The 22,985-nt window shown below is 47.6% G+C and overlaps 1 protein-coding gene across 4 annotated transcripts in view; it reads right to left on the bottom strand.

Annotated features, from left to right (window-relative positions):
• CTNND2 (catenin delta 2) overlaps positions 1 to 22,985 on the bottom strand; it is a 906,151-nt gene that overhangs the window by 121,479 nt on the left and 761,687 nt on the right. For all 4 annotated transcript variants that reach the window (XM_044233797.1, XM_044233772.1, XM_044233780.1 and 1 more), the window contains 2 exons: positions 7,562 to 7,679; positions 2,391 to 2,576 (listed from right to left, as the gene is read on the bottom strand). In XM_044233797.1, coding sequence (XP_044089732.1) covers positions 2,391 to 2,576; positions 7,562 to 7,679 — 304 coding nt within the window. The remainder of the gene's footprint in view (positions 1 to 2,390; positions 2,577 to 7,561; positions 7,680 to 22,985) is intronic.

The following is a 22,985-nucleotide window of genomic DNA, read 5'->3' as shown; positions in this document are numbered from 1 at the left end:
CTTAAAAGAATATCATGAGAAAAAGATGGGATGAATGACCATTATAAATCTTCACTTAGACTTTTGGCAAAAATAATAAAACTGCACTAATCTCTTCATCTTACTCAACTTAGAAAATAGCTCATCGATGTCATAAAATATGGCTCAAAATACAACATTCTAAGGTTGGAAGTTGTTCATTGTAAGATTCTATGGAAGGAGCTAACCAGCTTGGAAGGAGGGCTATCTTTTGGGGGGATGTCCATGAATATTCTCTTCTGACTCCTGACTTCTCTGGACCCAATCAATACCTAATCCCACCTGTCACTTGAAGGGCTTCAGGCTGTGTGAGCATACCTTGCCAGTGTTGGAGAAAGGGCTGGGTGTTTGGGGCTGAATTTTACTGATGTGACACCAATGACTGGTGTGGGGGTCCTTGGAAGGACGGTCCTTAAAGTTCAAACAATAGACTGGAGAGAAAACCATGATATCAATCTCAGTTTAAAGTTTTGCTTTTGTTTTTTTAAAACCAGGGCTAACATGTCAGTACAATTTCCCAAATCTGCCTTCCAAAGTTACCTGGGCCCGTCCTGGAGATTCTGAGTCTATAGGAGGTGGGTGAGACCCTGGGGGCTTATGATCACTGGACAGAGGGGGAAGAAGCACATCCCTGCCCATATGCTATTTTCAGTGTTTATTCTGCTCATTCACTTTCTGGGATGAAGCAGTGAAGGGTCAGAGCCCTCTGGGATACAGTAGTGCAGCAGGAAACTGTGAGAAGGACCCATTATACCTTTGTTAGGCCATGTATCACCTCTCTGATATTGAAAAAGTTCAGAAGCCATCACGGTCTGGGTAGTGGTGGGAAGGAAGACTGAGGTATCTGACATTATTTGGTACAATGCCTGGCACATAGTAGACATTCAATAAATACCTGCTTGTTAACCATTGCATTCACCTGATGGGAGGTTTTTAAGTGGCTGAATTAGGAACTATGGCTAAGTAGTCAATCAGCTGACTCAGGGAGACAGTGGACACACAGCACTGATCCATGATGGGAGAGAAAGCAGGGTTGGGAGCTTCTCAGACTGGATGGTGACTATCAGAAAGGCAAATGGCATATGTATGTTTTAAATTATAGGTGTGTTTATGCTGGAACATACAGCTCTAAAAGTTGTAGATGTTCCTGGAGGAGCCCTCAGGGGCCAAAAACAGCAAGAGAACTAGAGCCTAAAAAATGCAAACACAGATGCATTCAAGTTATATTTAAGAATGGATTCCCACGAATCCTTACTCCAAACAACATAGCTTCCCTAATCCTTCCTCAGAGCAAAATGATTTTGAACATACTTTGAAAAATTATGTGCTGTGATCTGAAGAGATACTTCTGCATATTTATGTTGAATTAAAAGCCTGCCAGGAGAGAGTGTTGTGAGTTCTGTCCTGCTTTCTTATTTGTCGATTCCTGAGGAGAGTCATATCCTGGGTCGGTAGGATCTTTAGTGGCTGGTATATGAACACAGTGTCCAGGGGAAGGTTGAACACATGGTCATATGTCCAGGAAGGTTGGACCTGTGACCCCACTGTCCAGGCCACAGTAAGACAGGACAACCTCCGTAGCTGGAGTTCGGGGCCGGCAGCTACTACTCATAGTATTCCTTTACCTGGGGGGCCACTGGGTGAAAGCTTCTGCCTTCCAGAGGCTCCCGGGGAAAGGACTAGAGGCTGTCATGATTCTGCTAAGGCTAAGAGTGGCTGCCTACTGGCCTTTACTGCACTGCAGGCAGCCTATTTACGGCAGCTCGAGGTGAAGTCCATCCGTTTTGAAGAGATCTCTCCAGCTGGACAGCTTTGTGAATTTATCAGAATAGCGCCCCAAGGCCTAGCTCCTAATGTCATTCTGTTGGAGAATTGTGATTCTGAGCTCCCCCACTTGTAACAGTAAGTGCAAGGTTACATACCGAAATGGTTCAAAACATGCAGTGAACAATGTGTTGGGTTTTTGTGCATTTCTGCTCAGCTTCTCTTCTGATGCCACACCGATTGTGTGCATCTGTACCACCTGCCGGGCACCCCGCCTGTCCCTGGCAAGGGTCTCCATCAGTGCGTGGACCAACACCCAGAGGAACTCGTGCCCGGGGTGGACGCTACAAGCTGGGACCTTAGAGCCTGCCTGGGACTCGTGAGACTTTTTCAAAGTTCCTGTCTGGGCTGGTCTGTGGGACAGGGGGACGGCGCGCGATGCTCCCCCATCTGAACCATGAGAGCCCCACGGGAAAACTGTGCAGATGCGCGTGTGATTTTACCTCGCGTGGGAAGTACAGAGCCCCGTATCTGTCCGAGTGGAAGAAACAGTAATGCTGTCATTAGGGAAGGGATCACTGCACGCCACGGCGAGCCACCGGCATTACCTGATCTTGGGATTTCTTTTTCTTCTTCTTCTTGCCCCAGCACCCGGAACTCTCCGTGTCTTTGCCATTGGCCTCCCCACAGAGCAGCCCGTCCAGCTCATCCGTGCCCATGTGCTGTCCCTGAGACGTTTCTGCTGCCAGCCGGTACGACAGGTTCCTTAAAATGCACACACAGTTTTCAACGGTCTGGAGAACCCAAAAAAAGAAAAAGAAAAAAAAAAAAAAAAAGGAAAAGAAACAAAGGAGGAATGAATAAAAACTAACCAGCACTCCTCTACCCAGGAAAGCAGTCATTTCCACATCGCTGATTCTTTCTGGAGACATTAAGCTCCTGACTCCTGCAGGCTCCCTTGACAGTGACGGTGGAAAGAATTGAGAGAAGCCTGAGAAGATCCTAAAAAGCTTTTCTTATCCGTGCTAGTTCCTTTTATAAACAGCTTTAATTGCTGACTGGAGTTCACCGGTGAGCAGTTAAGAATCCACAACATGGGAGAGGTCCCAGATATGGTGCACACATTCCCCGCTCCCTCCTGGGACTGGGGCTCAGATGGCATACTCACATGCCCGTCAGCTCGGGGAGGGAGACCCTAGTATTTGCCACCCACTAGGGTGCTTTCTGGGAGTAAAAGGAGATGCGGATATAAAGCTGTGGAGTCCCAGGCAAACCGAGTGCCAGGATCACTGGGGGCATGAACGTTTCCACGCTCCTAGTTTGTTTGGAGATGGCTGGAGCTCCTGCTTTCTTAGTATGGGGCTTAACCGGTGCTTGAGGACATACACTGCGGAGCTGGACACCTGTAAGGCCCTTGATCTCCATCTGTTGACTGTGTGACTTGGACAATATACCCATCATCAGACTCAGTAACTTCCTCTGTAAAATGGTCATAATAGCACCCATGTCTTGGCTTGCTGTGTGGACCAGGGGAGCCGAGTATGAATGAACAGTGCCCCCTGGCCCCAGGGTCCACATCCATGTCTGTGAGCTGTGGGTTGTGTGGCCAGGAGGAATGGAGGCTGCAGACAGAATGGTGGCTGTTCACCCGCTGACCTTCTGCTGGGGAGACTGTCCTGGATTATCCCGGTGGGCCCCTGAGGGTCCTATACGTGAGAGAGGGTGGCAGAGGAAGTGCAGTGAAGGGGTGGGAGAAGGTGTGACCTCTCCTTGCGGGATTTGAAGATGGCGGAAGGGACCACAGCCACAGCCAAGGAATTGTGGGCGCCTCTAGAAGCTGGAGAAGATGAGAAAACGGATTCTCCCCGAGCTTCCAGAAGGAACGCAGCCCTAGCAACATATTGGTTTTAGCCCAGCGAGACCCACTGGGGACTTCTGAGTCGTAAAATAGTAAGATAATCAGTTTGGGTTGTTTTAAGCCACCATGTTTCTGGCAACTTGCTAGAGCAGCAACAGGAAACCAACCCAGTGGGTACATACTGAGAAGTGCTCCTGGCCCACAGTAAACACCATATGAGCCCTCAGACCACAAACAGTGGTCTAGACGGCCCTGCTGGCAAATCTAGAACATAGGACCAGGGCCCACGAGTCTAGGTTTGAGGCCTGGATCTTCCGTTTCAGGAGCTATGTGACCTTGGGGCCAAGTGCTTAATCTCTCTGTGCCTCCAGGTCCTTCCAAAGACCCTTCCTCTGAAATGCCATCACATGGGAGGCGAGGCTTCACACATGAACTTCGGATCAACCTTTTGACCTTTGTCCCACAATTGATGAACGGTGGGAAGAGTAAAAATACACCCAATTTAAAAAAACAAAAACAAAACCAAAATCCCAATGGGGAAAAAAATTGAACGGAGCTAAGTTTTATTTAAAAGCTTGCCAGTTTGGTGATGGCTTCTCAGGCTTCTGCTGTGTGCACCAGCAAGTGCGACAGAGAGCATGGCTCTGTTTCACAGGTCAAGGGGACGAGACCGCTGGCACAGAGGACCACCTCTCTCTGGACCTGGGTCCAGCCTGGGAGGGGCAGAGGCCGCACTGCCCTCCTCCTAGGACAGGAATCTGGGCCAAGGTTGAGCTTGTGTGTTTGCCTTGGCTACTGGGGGCAGGACGATCAACCAGGAAAACTGGTTTCCAGGATCTGTCTCTGGAGCCTTTGCCATTCCAGATCTGTCTTGTCAGCTTTTCAAGGTTTCACGGCAGCTAATCCCACAGGCTTTGAGTCAACTTGATTTTCTATTTCAAGCATCCTCTCAGCATCAAAAAAGGAACCGGCATGAAAGCAGGTAAACACAGGACGATGCATGAAAGAGAGAAAAGTCTCTCCCTGAAAGGAAAATGTTATGGCATAAGTCAGAACGATTTTTAAATCAGCTCAAACTGATTTTTCTTACATCAAAGACTTGGGAGAATCAACTTCTTTCTCAGCCTGCTGTTCGTCTTCCCCGGGGGCATCTCCGTGCCTCTGTTTAACAAATGACTACCGGGGAACACATCCACAGCCATTTCCAGAAATGCTTTATAATCTACCTGTGGCTGGGGGCGATGTGGGAGAAGCTGGAGGGGGGGCAGTGGGGGTGGCGGAGGGAGGGGGTGCAGAGGAGAGGAGGGACGGGGTGAGGGAGTCGCCGGGCCTGACCTGCTCTCTCTAGCCAGGCTGGCTGTGGAAGGGTCACCCACTCAAGGTCTTCTCTCTACGGGAGTGGGGACAGAGCACCGAAAAGCAAGGCGGCTACCGCCCTTCTCTGGGACGCCAGGAGAAGGCACACGGCCCCTGGTGGCTCTGCTCTGGACATCCATTGCTGTCACCAGTGCTTTTAGCCGCTCCTCTGGAACACAAGCATCATTTTGACTCCTTATTTTCTATCACAAAGGGCTAATTTGGAAGTTGTCTGTGGATTGCGCTACCGTAGGGTCACCCATTTAGCAAACTGTCCCAATTACAGGCGCTGAGCTGAGTTTGCACGGATTCCAGGCCCTTTAACACTGGCCTTTAAGAGAATGTGTGCTCCTTCCTCCTCTACCTTGTCCTTGTAAAAGCTAATATGGGACCAGGCAGAGGGCCAGGTGGGACACTGGGGGACCATAATATGTTAGACCTTCATGGAACGTTCTGGCCAGAAAGTCACTACTAAGTCACTTGGGATTTCTGGGCCATTCAGAAGCTGTAACGATCCTCTTCATCCTGAAGTTGGGGGTACCTGGGGACAGTCCCCAGTGAGCACGAGCTGGAGGTGACACACCCACACAAGCCTGGGTCTCCTGCAGCTTCATCAGAAATCACCGTGTCTTCTCCCTGCCGCCCTCAACACTCCAAGAGATTCCAGGTTCCTCCTTTGAATACAACGTGGACATTAAATGAGGGGGTCTCCCAGGGGCTCCAGGGGTCTAGCCATCTACCACATCAGAAAAGAGGCGTGGGGATTCACAGCACTTTGTTTCAGGACCATGCTTCCGAAGGCTACCTTCCCACCAGTGTTGGCCTGGGCACCTGGCCAAGGCAAGAAGCTGTGGAGTCCGATTTTATTTTCAACCCCAAGGTCCAGTCTTAAAGCTCTCTTTGTATCCATCCCAGTTGGAGGCTTCAGATCCCGATGCTGTAGTCTTTACTGTTCTGAATGTGGAGATCCTGGGCATGGCAGCCTTCCTGAATTACCTCCTGCAGCTCCTTTAAAGATCTGTGGTCTATTATGTTAACAAGCATCTGTAAATACTCAAGATACGTCCACTGGTCAAGTTTTTTTAGGGACTTAATTTTCTTATCAGCGATATTAAAAGTTCTAAAATGGTTATAAAGGGTGTTTACAAGAGGGGTTGATTCAATTTTAGCGCTTCATATTCTGTCTTCGAAATCGGTAACACTTGCAGAGTCAGTTCACGGATGTCGTGTAACTCGATGGTGGTGACCGGAGGGCAGACCGCGTTCATAACTGCAGCAGACTAGTACTCAGAGGGCTGGGGTTCCAGAAGGTGTGTGCACCCACGATGATAGGGAGGAGGGCTCGGCTATCAGCAATTGTCTCAATTTCTCAGCCATTCCACCGTGCAGGCAAAGTGGAGAACTGGGAAGTCTTTCCCCATGCCCGTTGGTAACGTAGGGGATAAAACCACTCTTACCTGTTCTTTACCTGACTTTGTAACTTAATTATGTTTCATCGTCTTCCTGATCAGAGTCCATTTCAAAGCTGTAGCTAATCTACCGGTGTGGGCTCTCAGTAGAGGACACACAACAAATCACCTGATGAACTTTTAAAGGAACGCAAATCTGAGAGCAGAGGGGGACCCTCCAAGTCAGAGGGCTGTGACGGGGTCTAGGCACATGGCTGGGGGTTTACATCAGGACAAGTTCTGTTCCCCTGGGGGACACTGGGCAATGGTTGGAAACACTTTTGTTTGACATCGCTGGAAAGGGAGATGAGATTGGCATCCAGTGGGGAGAACCAAGGTTGTTGCTCAACTTCTTACAAGGCACAGGCCGGCCCCACAACATGGAATAACTTGGTCCCAAATGCCAAAATGTGGCTCTGGAGAAATTCTCATTGAGGTCTCGTATGTATCTCATGGGTCACTTAAAAAGCATCAGTAAATTCTGTGTTTATATCTGGATGTTATTCCTGACGATTTTAGATCGAATCAAAACCAAACAAAAGGCAAATGAAGGCAAAACAAAATACCTCCCACAGTGGAAAAGCCCACCCCATTCTATTCTGGTTTCTGACCTGAAACATTGACTAGATTCTGCGTGAACATGTGGACATTCCTATTCACTTAGATTGGGACCAAGGTTCTTCAGTCTTAAGGCATTTTTAAAATGGCATTTGATACAATTAACATTTGTAAAAAGCTAACTTGTAAGAATATAGAATTATTCAAAGCTCAGGTAGTTTTAATATTCCTCTGTCTCTTGAAAGCAGACTTTACAAACTAAAATTGGAAGGTTTTACACAGTGGATAATGTGGTGTGCAAATGTTTACACACTCATCTGGTTGGAGGAACTCAGAACAATCCATGTTCCTATTCATTATTAGTTGAGATGTAGGTGTCTAATTCTAGGCTAGGATTAGAAGTCATCCAGAAAACGCTGGATTCCTATGGGGAGACCAAGACAGATCCCAGAGTGAAGGCATTAAGCACAGCATTAGCTCTCCGCTGTTGTTAGCCATTGCTTAGTCCCGTGGGCATCTTTAGTCTCTAAGATGTTCAATCTAGGCAAACACAACAAACCTTGCTGTCGATCTCGCTGCTCCCCAGCGCGGACTGGATCACGTAGAGCAGCGCGTCTGTGAGCCCGTCGCATTCCCGCATCCTCCTGCGGGCCTCCTCTCCGGCTGAGCTAACATTCCTGCAAAGCAAAAAGCAGCGTCAACGACCTCCGCCGGGGTCCCCCAGAGAACTTTCTTCCACTCCTGCCTCCATAATGTTTAACCAAGAGCACAGTGTGAACCAGGATGGCTGGCTGGCACCAATGCACCCTGGAACCGGCTGAATCCCGGGCATCTGCCGCACAGCTAGCGACATGGGGAGACAGACTCCCGAACGTGTGATCTAGGATGGTCCTGTGACCAAGGAGGATGGAGACTCTTAGAAAGTCTTCAAGGTTTACTTCACTGACAGTGGAAGAGGGAAACCAGAAACTCTTTGAATCAAAGCCTTCTTCGTTGAGAAATGTGAAAGACTATTTTCCAGAGTCAGAGCTCCCAACTTACTGGAATATTTTAGCGATCTGATTTCACCTGCCTCAGTACACCTACCTCAGTCCCGCCAGCAGTAAACTTCTAGGATTTTATTCTAAGAACATAGGGAGGGTTTTCTGTGAAAATTTAAACATTGGGATGCCCATGGCGCCTTTGATGGGCGGGAGTGGCCCACGATCCTTCCTGTACCAGTGGACGTTGAGCTTAAGCCAACAGAAGAGGGGGACGGTCAGGGAAGATGCAGGGGGGAAGCAGAGAGATCTCCAACCCCTACAGAAGACATGAGACAAGCCTCGTCAAGGGTTGGGGTGCTTTTAGTGACCCCTGCCACCTGAGAGCACATTTTCCCTCTCCTACCCAGGGTTAGGATTTGGCTCAGGTAGCGAACTTCTACAGTCACTCACAGAAAACACAGCCTGTTGGAGGGATGCTGGAGGTGAGTTAAGAGAAGGTGCAAAGGGGTTGAAGGAATTTAGAGACCATGGGGAAGCGTGATCTCTCAAGAATGACCCAGCAGGGCAACGGCTCTCCAGCCTGGCTGGTAGTGGGATCCCCTGGAGGAGACTGCCAGGCCCCACTTTGGGCTCTTGGGCGGAGCTGGATAGCTTCCCGTTTGGTGATGCTGAGGTTGAGAACTACGGCTCGGACCCCGGCTCCAGCAGGGAGAGGTTCGGTCGGGGAGGGCGGCGCTCTTTGCTGACTGCTGGGTGCGGCCACGGGGCTGGACTCAAGAACCAGGCGCTGGGCAGAGCCTACAGGAGACACTGGCCAGCGTGAGTCTCACGCCCGCACTGTAACGGACACAAGTCTTCCTGTCTCGTTCTCAAAATGTCCTTCAAAGCTACACTTCATTCTGTTTTACGGATGAGAACACTGAGGCGCTGAGGGCCCCGAGGCAGTAAAGCGGAGCGGCTGGACCAGACCCCGGTCTCTGGAAGAGAGGAAGGCGAGGCTTTCAGGTTGACGCCCAACGTGGACACACCACTTTTTTCAAGGAATGAAAGTAAAATAGGCCGAAGGCTAAAATGCTAAATGCTAAAATGCTACCGAACATAAATGTTCTCTTCGATTATCTAGAAGGTTCTGCAGGATGTGTTTAAATAGGATCTCTCTGCATTCGAATGTAAGACTGGGAAAGGTTATTCAATTCAAATTAGTATTTTTGGCATTTGCTGATCTTAAAATATAAACAAAATTTCTCAGTTCCTTAGATAATATAACTGGGCAAACATTGATGGTATTTTTATGTAAAGTGTTATGACACCCCCTGGGGGGGCCCACCCTCATTGCTGACAGGACGGGGAGGGAGGAAGAACTTTCCGCAGGAAGAAGCTGGGAGACTGTTGTTCTACGCTGGAAGGATGGCCTTTGTGAGAGAGCCTTTTTAGACCATTCCTCCTTGAGACGATTTTCGCCAGGTCGAGCACTGAGGCTGTCAGAGTGAGAGGCTTATCCGAAATTCAGACCTCTTTGGGCAGAAGAATGCTGCCTTGCCTTGCAAGACTTGCAAGAAGTCTTGCCTCCGTACTTTGAGGGGGTCGTGTTTCCCATGACAGAATGATGGCACTCAGTCTTGAAAGTGCCTTAGGGGTAGCTCTGGACACCCCAGTCTAAAACCCCTCCTCCATGGCTGATGAGCGCTCAGTCTTTCTCCTGAGTAGCCTGATGGTCAGGACCGACTGCAGCCTGGTTCACAGACACACTTGGAAGTGATCAGCCCGTGTTCAGTGGTAATCAATGAACAGGTGGGCCACCGAGAGAAAAATCAGGAACTTACAACTCTGTCAACTTTACGAGTTGTGAATGTTAATCTGAGCGGTCTTCTTTATTCTGTTTGATTCTAGTCTAGTCACCTCCAGAATTAAGAAGTTATTACCCGTCTGCTATATTAAAATGTCCAGGATATTGAGGGCGCCCCACTGGCCCCGATAGTGGAGCGGGCAACTCAGTCTTGGTACTGTGAGTTCGTTCAAGCCCCATGTTGGGTGTCAAGGTTACTTAACAATAACATCTTTAAAAAAATGTGTAAGATACTGAGAAATGAGAAAGACTGGTAAGTTAGGGTCCCCGTAGAGAAGGAGAAATGAGGGACACACACACACATACACACAAACATATGTGTGTAAACACACACAACATACATAAGTAAACACACACATACACACCCCCCTCTGATACAGAGGGAAGGAGGGAGTTACCACAGCGTCTGCCGGAATGATGATGCTCAGTACATATTTTTAAACAGAATGAGGTGCACATGTGTCTTTTAATCAATGATGTCCTTTGGGAAACCTTTGGGGTTGGGTTCACTTTAAAGCCACTATTCCTGAATGAGGAAACATATCAGAAGGTACCCCTGGCTTTACACTCCAGAGGGGAGGAGAGTTTCCTCTTTCTCCTTTCCCCCCACAAAACAGATCTACTGTATTATACATGTTTCATTGGTTAAAAATTAAAAAAACCAACAACTTTGTGTATTGGTCACTGTAACAGCTAATTGTAATTATGGTCCTAAGTAAGTGACGATGAGCTAGTGTTCAACCTACAAAGTTCCTCCCTCCTGCTGCACTTAAAACCATCTTCTGCCCTTCTTGACATCTGATGAGAAACTGGTACAGCAAAATTCCACACATAAACATACCACTAAAACAAATTATTTATAAAAAGCACAAAGATGGTACGATCGCTTTTCCTTAGAAATAATCTTCATAATCTTGATTGAATTGTCAGTTTACATGTTATTTGGAAACTTCTGCCTAAAGTAGTTTCTACCATCTTTTTATCTAATTGATAAAAAAAAGGAACAATTTATTTTTACTTCTTACAATTAAAAGATATAAAATCTCTTACGATCTCCTCTGTTCCAGTGTAACTTGTTAAACTGCTTTATTTTCCCTATCTTCGGTGCTGTTTGACATCTCGTTTCTCAGCTTCCATCACTCACTGAGCTTATTAAGAACAAATTCTCGGGATCCTGGGATCGAGTCCCGCATCGGGCTCTCTGCTTGGCGGGGAGCCTGCTTCCTCCTCTCTCTCTCTGCCTGCTTCTCTGCCTACTTGTGATCTCTCTCTGTCAAATAAATAAATAAAATCTTTAAAAAAAAAAAAAAAAAGAACAAATTCAATATACGCAGCTCTCGTAGGATCCCAAGTGGCCCTTGTTCCCGAAGTTCAAAGGAATGAATGCTGCCTGGCACACGGAAGACCTCATCTTACGTGTCTTTGCTTCTGACGGGGGGGATATACACAAACTGCAGAGAAGACCCACGGATGAGGATGTTAGCAATGACTCCACTTGAAATCAGCCTCTCTCCTCCACACTGCCCTTGCTCTGTGAATCCTACTAGTCACCCCTGACTTTGGATTAGAGTTATTTCAGCTGTGACCTTCTTGCTGCATGGGAACCTCTGGAGGGCAGAGAGCGTGTCGTTGTTAATCTATATACCCAGGAGGCAGCTGAGTGCCCCAGCCCAGCTAGCTGCTGGGGCAAGTTGGTTATAACATGTGCATTCAACTCTTCCATTGGGCTGGAATTCCTGCGATGGATTTCCCTCGGCCCTCCGTACTCTTCGGATGATATCAGATGTCGGTTACATCAAGAATGCGGCTTCTTATGTTGTGGTGGTGCTCTGCCACTCCAGTCCCCACCCTGGATTACTCAGGTCAGACTCAATTTGGGAAGAAAGAAAGAAAAAAAAAAGACAACTGAAAATAGCATGTGGTCTCTCAAGCCAGTATCATATCTCAAACTAAACCAGTCTGAGATATAAGCTTTCTTAGGACTGTTGACGATATCGATCACACGCACTGGAGAGAACCGCACCACGTTGCTGCGAGAGCCAGTCAGGTATTCCTGATTCACAGCTATCCTCACCCCAGGCTTGCAGGAAGAGGTTTCTGGCTCAGTTTCTCTTCCTGTGCTCTCTGCTACCTCCTTGGCTCTCCACTCCCCTGCTCCTTGGCCTTTAAGATCTGCCTCCACCTGGGGTCATCTATACCAGGTCCATCCCCATCACCTTGAGGCCTAGGTCCTTCCGGCCCATCTCTGGGCTGGGGCTCCCTGGGCTACTTAGTCTCATCTCACCAGCAGAGTCCAGATGTTGGGTCTCTGGGGCCCTGGGCTGAGCTTCTGAGACCACACACCAGTGTGAGGAGTGGAATGGGGTTGCCGGGATTTTCAGAGAGCACAGCTCAGACTGTTTCAAGAAATATGGGTGGTCCCAAGTCAAAGCTGAAATACAAAGTGACACACTCAAGAAGGCCTTGATGCCAACACAGGAGGGCCGGTGGGGGAGGGGCAGAATCCATCATGGATGACGGCACAGAGTAGACCAGGAATGCCAGACCTGGGTCTGGGGATATGAGGGACTCCCAGGGGCTTGAGCCTCTGTACCCTCAACCACAGATAAGGAGATTCTGTCTGGGGATTGGAGGCTGTGTCGACCCCCACCCTCCACCCCCACCCCCCCGCCCGCCAGCAATGCTTTCCTTCCTGCATCTCGGTCCACTGCCTTGGAGCAGTCACACTCAAAGGTATACACTTGGTCCGACCTCTGCCTTGGCCCTTCACCCCCTCTTTGTTGTTCCAGGCACAAGCTTCTAGGACACCTGCAACACCTGACATTTGAGGCTGGTCCCCAGCGATGCGGGCAGCATCACTTCTTTCTTTCTGCCCCTCGCTTCCTGCTGTACAGCACTTAGTAGGAACCAAGCAGATAATGAAGAAGTGCACGGAGCCCAGCTGTTCGCAGGCCTGCCTGCCTCCTTCCGGACCAGCGGCTGTTTCCCGAAGCCATGTGGCTACCTGGGAACATAGGCCAATGTCTGTGTGTCCGGGAACACTGTGGTTCTCACCAACAGGCCTCCCCAAAGGACGATGTCCTGTGTGGAGGCTGAGAAGCCTGCTCAAGTTAGCTGGGCTCCTTGAGGGCCTAGTTTTTGGTATATTCCCTAATACCAGACCTGTGCATAGCCCAGAAGTTCTCAAACCTCCACGGCACCCAAATCATCTCTGCAACTGGATTAAAACGGAGAAGCCCAGGTCCTTACCCTCTCAGCGTGCTCTCTTAGCTCTCTGGGTGACGCCCCGCACGATGGAGCATGAGAACCTCTCGCTTAGCTGGAAATCCAACAGCAGGAAATTGAAATATTTGTTAAATGACCATGTAACTGTCCACTGTGTGCTACATGATCCATAAACTCTTACAGATACTCCTAAAGGTTTCCTCTTCCTAACGGGGGCAGGGGTGGGTGGTGGGGGTGGGCACATGTCCCACGACGACGCATATGTTTATTTTAATTTAAAATCAATTAATTAACATAGAGTGTATTATTACTTTCAGTGGTAGAGTTTAGTGATTCATCAGCGGCATCCAACACCCAGAGCCCATTACAGCATGTGCCCTCCTTAACGCCCATCTCCCAGTTACCCCATCCCTCCACCTCCCTCCCCTCCAGCAGCGATGCATTCAGACCGACTGTCATAGAGTCCCAACAGGCAGACTGTGAAAATCTTGGAACTAACTCTAAATGTGTGAGGGGAAATCTAAGCAAAGCACAAATGTGCATCATCTCAACTTCCTGACCACGTGATGACCAAGGAACTCTGTAGCTTCTCATAAATGACCTGGTCTGAGTTAAGCACGAGAATGGGAAATAGTAGCAATCATGTTCAAGCCATGCTCCCATGAAGTAGGCTTGCTTTTGCTTTAGTTAAAAACATTCCATGTTAAAGAGATCCTTCCATCCACACATCTAAATCAGGAGTTGAGAACTTTTTCGGTAAGGAGCTGGAGAGTGAATATTTCAGGTTTGGGAACCCCATAGGTCTCTGTAACTTCTCTTCCTCCTCCTTCTTTTAAGAACCTTTTAAAAATTTAAGACCCACTCTTATCTACAGCCATACAAAATCATATCATAGGTGGGATTTGGCTCATGGGCCCTAGTTTGCCAACCCCTGACTGAGATTCTCATCGGAAGCCCCATTAGAGGATTCAGGAGGAGTCTCTCAAGCCCTGATACTATCCTCAAAATTTCATATAGTTTTATACAAATGCTACGTGCATGGGTTTTTGTTTTTGTTTTTGTTTTTTCTGTGATAAAGGAATAGGACTTTCATTGTATTCTGAGGCTGGGACCCCAAAATCCCAAGAACCTCCAGTCAAAATCAGCAGTGCCCTTGGTCTGAGCAGAACATTGCTGTCCTAAATCTAGAACTCTAGCTTCAAGATTCAGATACATTTGTCTCCATGGGTAAAATAGCAACTATGCCTTCTTCTGTCCTTCAAAAATCCCTGGGAGAGCTTGTGGGTGGGTTCCAAAATCACTGACCGAGAAACCCTAGATCTCTTCTTCCATGTGGGAAAGCCGAGAGTGCAGGGTTGAGGAGGAAGGGGTCTTCTGGCCAGTCAGCTGGGTCAACACAGCGACCCATGTCCAGCCCAACCACTCACTCCAGGTCAGCGGTTACAGGGTCCATGGGGACAGTGTGAGCCCTGCCAAGTCTCAGAGCAGCCACCACAGAGAAGGGGTGACCACCATAGAAAACATTAGAATTCATCCTCTTCATCTATAGCTTCTCTGCAGAAAGAGAGAGCTTATTTCCTTATTATTCAATAACTTCAACAAAGATGGATTCTCTAGTGCACCTGACATGGTCTCGTAGCTGGGGCTCCCCAGGTGTGAAGGCACGCGCCTTGCCTGGGTCTACTCATCTGTAATGTGCAGATGGGGATGTCTGAGTCACTAGCTCGTGCGGTGACACAGTCCAGTGCTCCGGACCTGGCACTGACTCTTCGCAGTAAATGTCAACCACTCCAGCTGCTTCTCACTCAGAGACATCCACACAAGAGCGAGAGAGACCCCCTACCTGGAACACGGATGGCAGGCACACGGAGAGGATAAGGGGCAAGCACAGAAGAGACTGGAAGGTTTCATGGCGACAGTGACAACCTCATTGTTTATATGTTCATCACTCATTTTTTAAAAAAAAATCTGAAACTATTGTAAAAGTATTCAAACAATGGGGAAAATAAATGAATAAAAGTGAACACCCTCACTCTTTTCTTCCCCTCTGTCCAAGGGAATCACAGGGACTCTGTGAGGTTTAACATTCAAGATTATTTTCTATTCCTGCAAATAAACTGTGTAGGTATGTTTTTGCTTTTCACCATAGTGGCTCATCAGACACCTTGCTTGATTTTATCCCATATTTTCTTTTAAAGAGAGAGGGAGAGAGAAGCAGGTGTATGGCAGGGAGAGAGGGAGAAACTCAAGCAGGCTTCATGCTCAGTGTAGAGCCCGACGTGGAGCTTAGTCTCATGAGCTTGAGGTCATGACCTGAGCCCAAACCAAGAGCTGGATGCTTACCCGACTGAGCCATCCAGGCACCCCTTCTTTTATCCTTTAAAAGCCTATCTCTGCCTCTTTTCATGACTGTACCTACCTATTTACTCTATTCAATGAATGACTTTGGATATTTCATGTATAAATATTTCATAACTTATAATTTAAGAAATGATTACCCTATTAAAAGACATCCAAGTCATCTTTAATTATTGGCCATAATAAGTAACACTGAACAGAGATTTGGAGGAGTTATGGGTTTTGTGAGATGGATCCTATGGAACCAGAAGAAAGGATAACAGATCAATCAGTTCAAAGCAACAAACCAATCCACCTGGACCAGGTACTGACACTGCTCTACACTCAAGGCCAAGTCTTGGGATAGAAAGAAAAGAACGCCTGGCCCTTGTCCTTCAGAGTTCACAGTCTGGCAAGGAAGCAGACACATCTCTGGTGTGCCAGGATCTCATCCACGTGAAACCAGCGGTAGGAAGAACAGGGGAACCAATCTCCCTTGGAAACGATGCCTGGCTGTGCCTAGAAAATAAACCTTGGCTGAGACGGATGGAAGTCTTACTGCTCAGCTTTAAGTTGTAGTTAAAAATCTTTGCTGAGGTTGTACTTCTGTAAATTTGGATATCAACTATTTTCCTTAACATCTGTAGAGCATGCCATGGGTTGGATTTAAGAACGCAGAGTACAGTAATGAGTTCTTAGCAAGAAAGCATTTTATGCATACTTCGTAGAATGGACCTTGAATTTGAATTTGAAGATGTAAACGACACATACAGGCTCAGGGGCGGTTTCCAGGGAACAGCGTGTGTCAATACCAACCAAGTACATCCATGATGTGTGGGGGCTCCAGGCCACTCTTGGCATGGGCAGAGGGAGGACGCGTCAGGAGAAGTGACGGTCTGTGCAACTGCCAGTTCCAGCATGTGCATCTCCATCTTCACTAAGCCTGGCACGGTAAGCCAGCCCTTGTGCTTAGCAAATCCACAGACTCCTGCTTCACCAGGGTCAATCTTCCTGATGCTCTTTGCCGAAACCACATGACTGGTGCGGAGTCCTTTTTGACCTCCGGCTATCAAGAGGGAACCAAAGCAAGGTTCCCCTCACCTGCCTGGTGAATTCAAGTCATTCAAGAGGCTCTTCCAGTGTTGCCATTTTCTGATGTGGTACCTGAGTGCGGAGCGATGGATGCCAGAAGAGACATCCCTGGCCTTGAAACCTCACGGGGGTGTGCTGGGCTAGATTTCCAAACTTGGAACCAGTCTCTATTTTATTTTCCATTTCTCCCCTTCTGGAACTGGCATGTCTCTAATAATCATCCTATGCCTGTCCCACCAGCGCTTGTCGGGAGAGATAAGCTGTTCTTTTGGTATTAATGGCCCCCAGAAGATGTTTATGTCCTAATGCCTGGAGTGAATGAATAGGTTACTGTAAATGGAAGAAGGGATTCCGTGGAGGGCATGAAAGTTATGGATTTTACAATAGGGAGATTCCCCCTGGATGATCCCCGTGGACCCAAGGAGCATTAAGAGCAGGGTGCATTCTCTGGGTGGAGCCAGTGCGATGCAGTAGAAGGGAAAGTCAGAGAGAGCTCAGGCATGCAGGATTCAACTCCCCGTGGCTGGCTGTGACCCGGAGGGGGCCATGTGCAAGGCTGAGAGAGAGGCCGCTAACTCTCAGCTGACAGCCTACAAGGAAAAGAAGGAATTAAGTTCTGGCCACAACCTGAAGAAGCTTGGACACATCTCCCAAGAGCCATTAGTGAGGAACACAACCCTGCCGACCCCTTGATCTTAAATTGGTGAGAATGGTGTCGGACTTCTAACTCACAGGGACCATAGTATATGAAGTCTGTGTCGTCCTAAGTCACTAAGTGTGTGGTCATTTGCTACAGCAGCAGTTGGAAACTAGTACAGTACCTTTTGCTTGTTTTACTCAAGAGTAAATGAAAATCTTCTTGACACATGCCTATGCATTTCACAGCCCAGCCTTTCCCTGGAAAACGGCTTATCTGTCGTGGACTCACACAAGTTTTGAGAACGTATTTCCAGATGACCAAAAAAAAAAAAAAAAAAAAAAAAAAGTATTATTTTGATCAAGACCAAAATGCTACCTATATGAGGTTCAAAATTCGTCCTCGGGGCATGTGTGTAGGAGACACCGTGAGCTGGTGGCACATGCAGCATCTGTCCTTAACGACGCTGGGCCAGGCCATGCTCTAGCTACCTCTGAATGCTCTGCATCGGAAACACGGGTGTGATGTGATGATGCATGTTTTGAGACAAAAGTACATTAGCTTTCGGGGCACCTGAGTGGCTCAGTGGGTTAAGCCTCTGCCTTTGCCTCAGGTCATGGTCTCTGGGTCCTGGGCTCGAGCCCCACATTGGGCTCTCAGCTCAGCAGGGAGCCTGCTCCCCCACCCCCTGCCTGCCTCTCTGCCTACTTGTGATCTTGCTCTCTGCCAAGTAAATAAATAAAATCTTTTTTTTTTTTTTAAGTACATTGCTTTCATTGGTTTTGCCCTCTCCCTGATCTGATCAGCCCTGAGGGAGCTACCAGATATGCGGGCATCAGCTGGGACCAGACTGCTTTCCTGCTTGGTCGCTACCTTTCACTCCTGCCAGCCGTCTTCCTATAGAAGGGGCTCCAGAAAACCTCAGACTTCACAGCGTCCGGGGCACAGAGCGGGCAGCGGGTGGTAGTCTATTCTGGAGCGGATAATGTGCACGCTGGATTATAAGGGAGAGGAACAGGCGATGTCCTAGCTCTGCTAGAGTGAAGTCTCTGGCGGGGACTCATTATTTGAGTGAATTCCTGGAGCATTATCGGAAATGCCCACCCTAAGTACCCATCGGTATGAATAGTCCGGGTTTCCTCTGCTGTGCAAAAGTAGAGGGCTCCCAGGAAACCTCCCACAAGTGGATGTGTAAAGCAAAGAAGCAATTACCATTAATTTATATGGATACGATTTGGGGGCCATCCCAGACCCCCAAATCTCCTCTCTTAGGCTCTCCTGACGCCTGAGGGCACACGGCTAACAGATGCACGAAGTGCTTGGACATAAAGCCCAGATGCTCACGTGCTCACAGACATCGTTCAAAGCTCTGGGGGCTGGACGCCGAGATGCTGGGCGTGGTGCAGAGAAGGAGCTAGGCAGGACCCTTGTCGCTGCTCTGGGTGTCCTGCCTCTACCCCAGGTCTCTGCAAAACCAACACACAATGCTCTTTTTGCTTTTCACATTTTTTCTGTAAAAGCAAAAATCCTCTTCGAAATTCTTTTTGTTTGTGAAAACAGCTCCTCATGCAGGTTTGTTTGTTTTGTTTTGTTTCGTCATTGGTAAAAGCAAAGTGGTCTAATGCAAACTTTCGAAAACTGAGGGACCCCGTTTTAGGATGAGCCACACCTCTGAACGTTTTGATTGGGTACAAATAACAAAGCTGAATTTACCTGAAAGCTCTTGAGTTCTCTTTACACATATGGGTTTCCTTAGCGGCACTTTATCACAGCCAAGTCAGAACAATTTCCAGAGAAATAAATCCCCTTCCCCTTTTTTAAAAAAGATTAGCACAGTCTTGCTTTAGGATTCCTGCTATGCACCTTCTTGTCTTCTCTCAAGGAGGGCAATTTCTTTATAAATCTGGACAGTGATGGCTTGGTAATTGCTTTGTTGAGCTGCAGGGACAGAACGCTTCAGTGGCCTAAAGACCAACTACCTACCAGGCTGGCTGTGAACTTGGCTCCCGAGGGGCCCTCGGAGCAGTGGTCCCTACACGCACACACCCCACCCACCCTCTTAAGTGGAAATCAGCAGAGAGAGATGGATGAACTCCTCCTTTGTTGGCTGTTCAACACTGCCCCCCTTTTAAGAATACCTAGATCCGTGCCTTCTGGAGCTAGCCATGCATCGGGCACATTGTTCCAAAGCAGCCCAGAGTGGAACCAAAAATACCCGAATTAAAAGATGCCTTGTGTCTGGCAAGTACTACCTAGGGTTTTAGCTTCATGATTCCAATTAAAATTGATGGACGCCACAGAGTTAACTGCTCTATGAAATGTCTGCTGCGAGTTTCCCATCGGGCTAAATTACAAGGAAATCACAGGGAAAAAGAAGTGAGTGTTGCGTGGCTAAGGCCGTTAACTGTGAACCTAATTATGCCTGCGGAGCTCTGTGCTCGGTGAACATCACTGTTGTTTCCTAACTTGCAGGACTTAGGAGCGAGCTGTGCACACCATGCCTCGAATCTGGAGTTACCTAGACCACGCATCAAGTCTGGAGCCCTGCCATGTGCCCAAGCGTCTGAGCCAATGTCCAGCTACCCCAATTCCACTGATGCCCCAAACAGTTCCCTTTGGCATGTTGGTGGCAGGCCCTTTGTGCTGACTCAGAACCAGGGAGCATCTCTGCTCCCTTCTGCGAGCCCCACATCCAACCTCAGTCCTGGTACCTCTGTCTGCCATTGAGCTTTCAGTCAGGGGGAGGTACCACCCCTGCAGCAGGCATCCCCCGAAACAAAACCGTGGGCCAGCCATGGCCCGATTACAGATGCAACAGCAAAGAGAAAATATCGTGGTCAAATGCAAATTAAGTTTAAAAATGAATAATAACACAGTGTTGTCTTCCCTTTTCTGCTAGGCTAAATTATTCCTTATCAACCCAGACACAAATGAAAATAAGTCACAAAACCTGAGCGTTAAAAATGTATGCAATAGGGACGCCTGGGTGACTCAGTCAGTTAACAGTCTGCCTTTGGCTCAGGTCATGGTCCCAGGGTTCTGGAATCGAGTCCCACATCGGGCTCCTCACTCAGCAGGGAGCCTGCTTTACCCTCTGCCTTCTGCTCCCCCTGCTTGTGCTTTTCTCTCTCTGGCAAATAAATAAAATCTTAAAAAAAAAATAAAAATACATGTGATAAATTAATATGCTAGGGAATGTTGCAAACGAGAAAGGTAACATTCAATTCACCGATGGACGGTTTCCAGGAAAATGAGCCTTGTAGCTACGTAAGTAATGACCCATCCTGAAGCCATCCATTTCCTGGTATTTTCAGACCTTTGTCTTCTAAGAAATAGGAGAACAAACCTGACTAATAAGGGATTATAGGTAATTGGCTACTTGCCTTTTAAATGTCAGATTGTGGGTTTGAAGACTTTCATGATTTGGCCTTATGTTCTGGATTATTAATAGCTATTATTAGAGTAACCCTTCAAACCTCATTTCAATTCATCATCTAATTCCCTATATGCACTCATGTAATCTTTCAATTTATTTACTTGCAGGAAATTTTAACAAATCATACTTCAAAGACTTATTAAAGCCAGGAATGAATGTGATTTCTGAAAGTTCACTTATCTAGATGATGAGTTGTCCTCAAGGTGTATTTCCCATGTTTGTGATTGCTTTGATCACTCACTGATACCTTGTTGGACACCAATAATAACCACCCCTGATCCGAAAGTATCTTCGGAGGAAAGAAGTGCATTCACACTTGCGTCTCATCCCCTCTCCCTGCTTCTCCCTCAGTCTTGCTCCCTGTAATTGCCCAGCCCCTCCCTCGTAGCCTTTTATTCTGGGTGTTTACTGGGCTGATCCCAGTAGCATTTCCCCCAACTGACTGCTCAAGGTCCTTGCCCAGCACAGAAGGGTGAGTGATCGGAACAGGCTGCCACAGGACAAGAAAGAAAGAAGAGGAAATTCCTATCGTTCCCTTGCTCCAGGCTGGTCCCCCATCATTCATCTCTGTGGGGTTTTTTTTTTTTTTTTTTTTGGCTTTTCAAATTTCTTCTTTGGAAAAAATCCCCTGAAATTTGTGGCCACGATGCTAATAAAAATAGTCCCTGGGTTAAAACAGAAGCAGAAGCCTTGTGAGCAAAAGGGAAGGAAAGAATGAAAAATAAAACCACCTTTCTTTGAATCTCTTAGAAATGCTCCCATCTTTCCTAACTGCAGTCCTGGGAACTTAGAATTTTTGACGGCTCACTTAGTAGTTTTTTACTTGGACCAAAGAACAGGATAAAAAAAAATCCATACTCCAATTACTTAGGCCAGAGATTACTGTAGTTTGAGCTAGATGAAACAAACAAAGCCAACCTTTGGCACAAGATGAATTAAAGCTACAGAGGGTATCTGTGGACAGCTCTGTTCTCTCCTTGTTTTGAAAAGAAAATATCTACTGTGGGGGTGCTGGGTGACCAGACAGGAAACTGTAAGAATCCCTATCAAGTTCTTTAAAGAAAAAAAACACAGAAAACTCCATAAAACTAAGATCACTCGGGCTTTTTATTTTCTGAAAGGGAGAAGAGTATACATTTATTCCTAATTATTGAAATATATTTTTACATTCTGGAGGAAAGTTCCGGAAGACTTATGGAAAGAAAGCGTGTGCCAGTTTCTGCAAGAAGCCGCAGCTTAGGCACTGGTCTGAACTGCAATTTAGGAATAAGTGGAAAAGTCAAAGCTGTCCAAAGAGTCTCTGCGTATTAAAACCAGGGCTGCTTAGCACCTAGGAATCTCTCTTTACTCGTCTGCCTCCATTGTTGTCGTGACTGGACTTTTTCTTCTTTGTGACAGAAGGGAGAATTTGAAAGATGTCCCTTTGAGATTCCTGCTCTGGGGTTGTTGAGTCAAGCACTCATGTCGGCACCGCTGTGAGGGGGCTTCGTGGATGGCATTAGGTTCTCATCACTGACCTTAAGGATAGGGAAATGATCCTGCATTACCGGGGGTCCCTGTGTCATCACATGAGTCCTTAAAAGCAGAAGAGTCAGTCCAAGACTTGTGGCTGAAGAGGGAGCAGAGTGATGAGGGAAGGAGAGGGGAGAGGGCCCGAAACCCCGACACCGCTGGCTCTGTAGGATGCTGGAAGGAACCACAGGGCATGTGGAGGCCACCAGCAGCTGAGAGCACCCCGAGACAGCAGCCAACCAGGAAATGCTGTCCTTAGTCTACAGCCACAAGAAACTCAATTTGGCCAACCTTCCTGAAGAAGCCAGCAAGCAGATTCTCCCCATAGCTTCCTGCTGGCAGAGACCCTGACTCTGGACTTGGGAGACCAGCCACGCCCCCTGCATTTCCAGTGCACACCGCTGTGAGACGTGAGCTATTCCAGCCCGTGAGTGTGGGGCATACCATGTGCCTGTGCCCAGGAGACCAGAAAGTCTCACTGTAAAATTTTCCATCAAAGCTTGTTTTTAATATTTCTACTAAAGTATTTCCAAAACTTCAGATACACTTTCTGCACCTTCCAATGAAGATGTTTTCAGATGCTCTGAGAAACAAGAGAAAAATGTGGTCATTAGGACTTTTGGCTGCTGCTTGTTGCCGGCATGTTGACTGCCATGGGCTTCTCTCCGACTCCGGGTAACCTAAGAATGACTGTTGTTGGTTTACTACAACCAGATGGCTGGCGCTTAACACAAGTGTAGGCTAACGGCACCACTGGGTGCACAATTTCCTTTTACTGCTTTAGCTGCGGAGGGAGTAAGGTTTCAAACATGTAAGAATTATAATACTGCACAGGGAGGTCACCTAACAAGGACGTTTCGAGGAGCCTCACGGCATCATTAAAACCAGGTCACAAGTTGGCCATGAAGTGTTTAG

The sequence above is a fragment of the Neovison vison genome, chromosome 1 (genome assembly GCF_020171115.1).
Source record: "Neovison vison isolate M4711 chromosome 1, ASM_NN_V1, whole genome shotgun sequence".
NCBI lineage: Eukaryota > Metazoa > Chordata > Mammalia > Carnivora > Mustelidae > Neogale > Neogale vison.
This window is presented reverse-complemented; position numbering and strand designations above follow the sequence as displayed.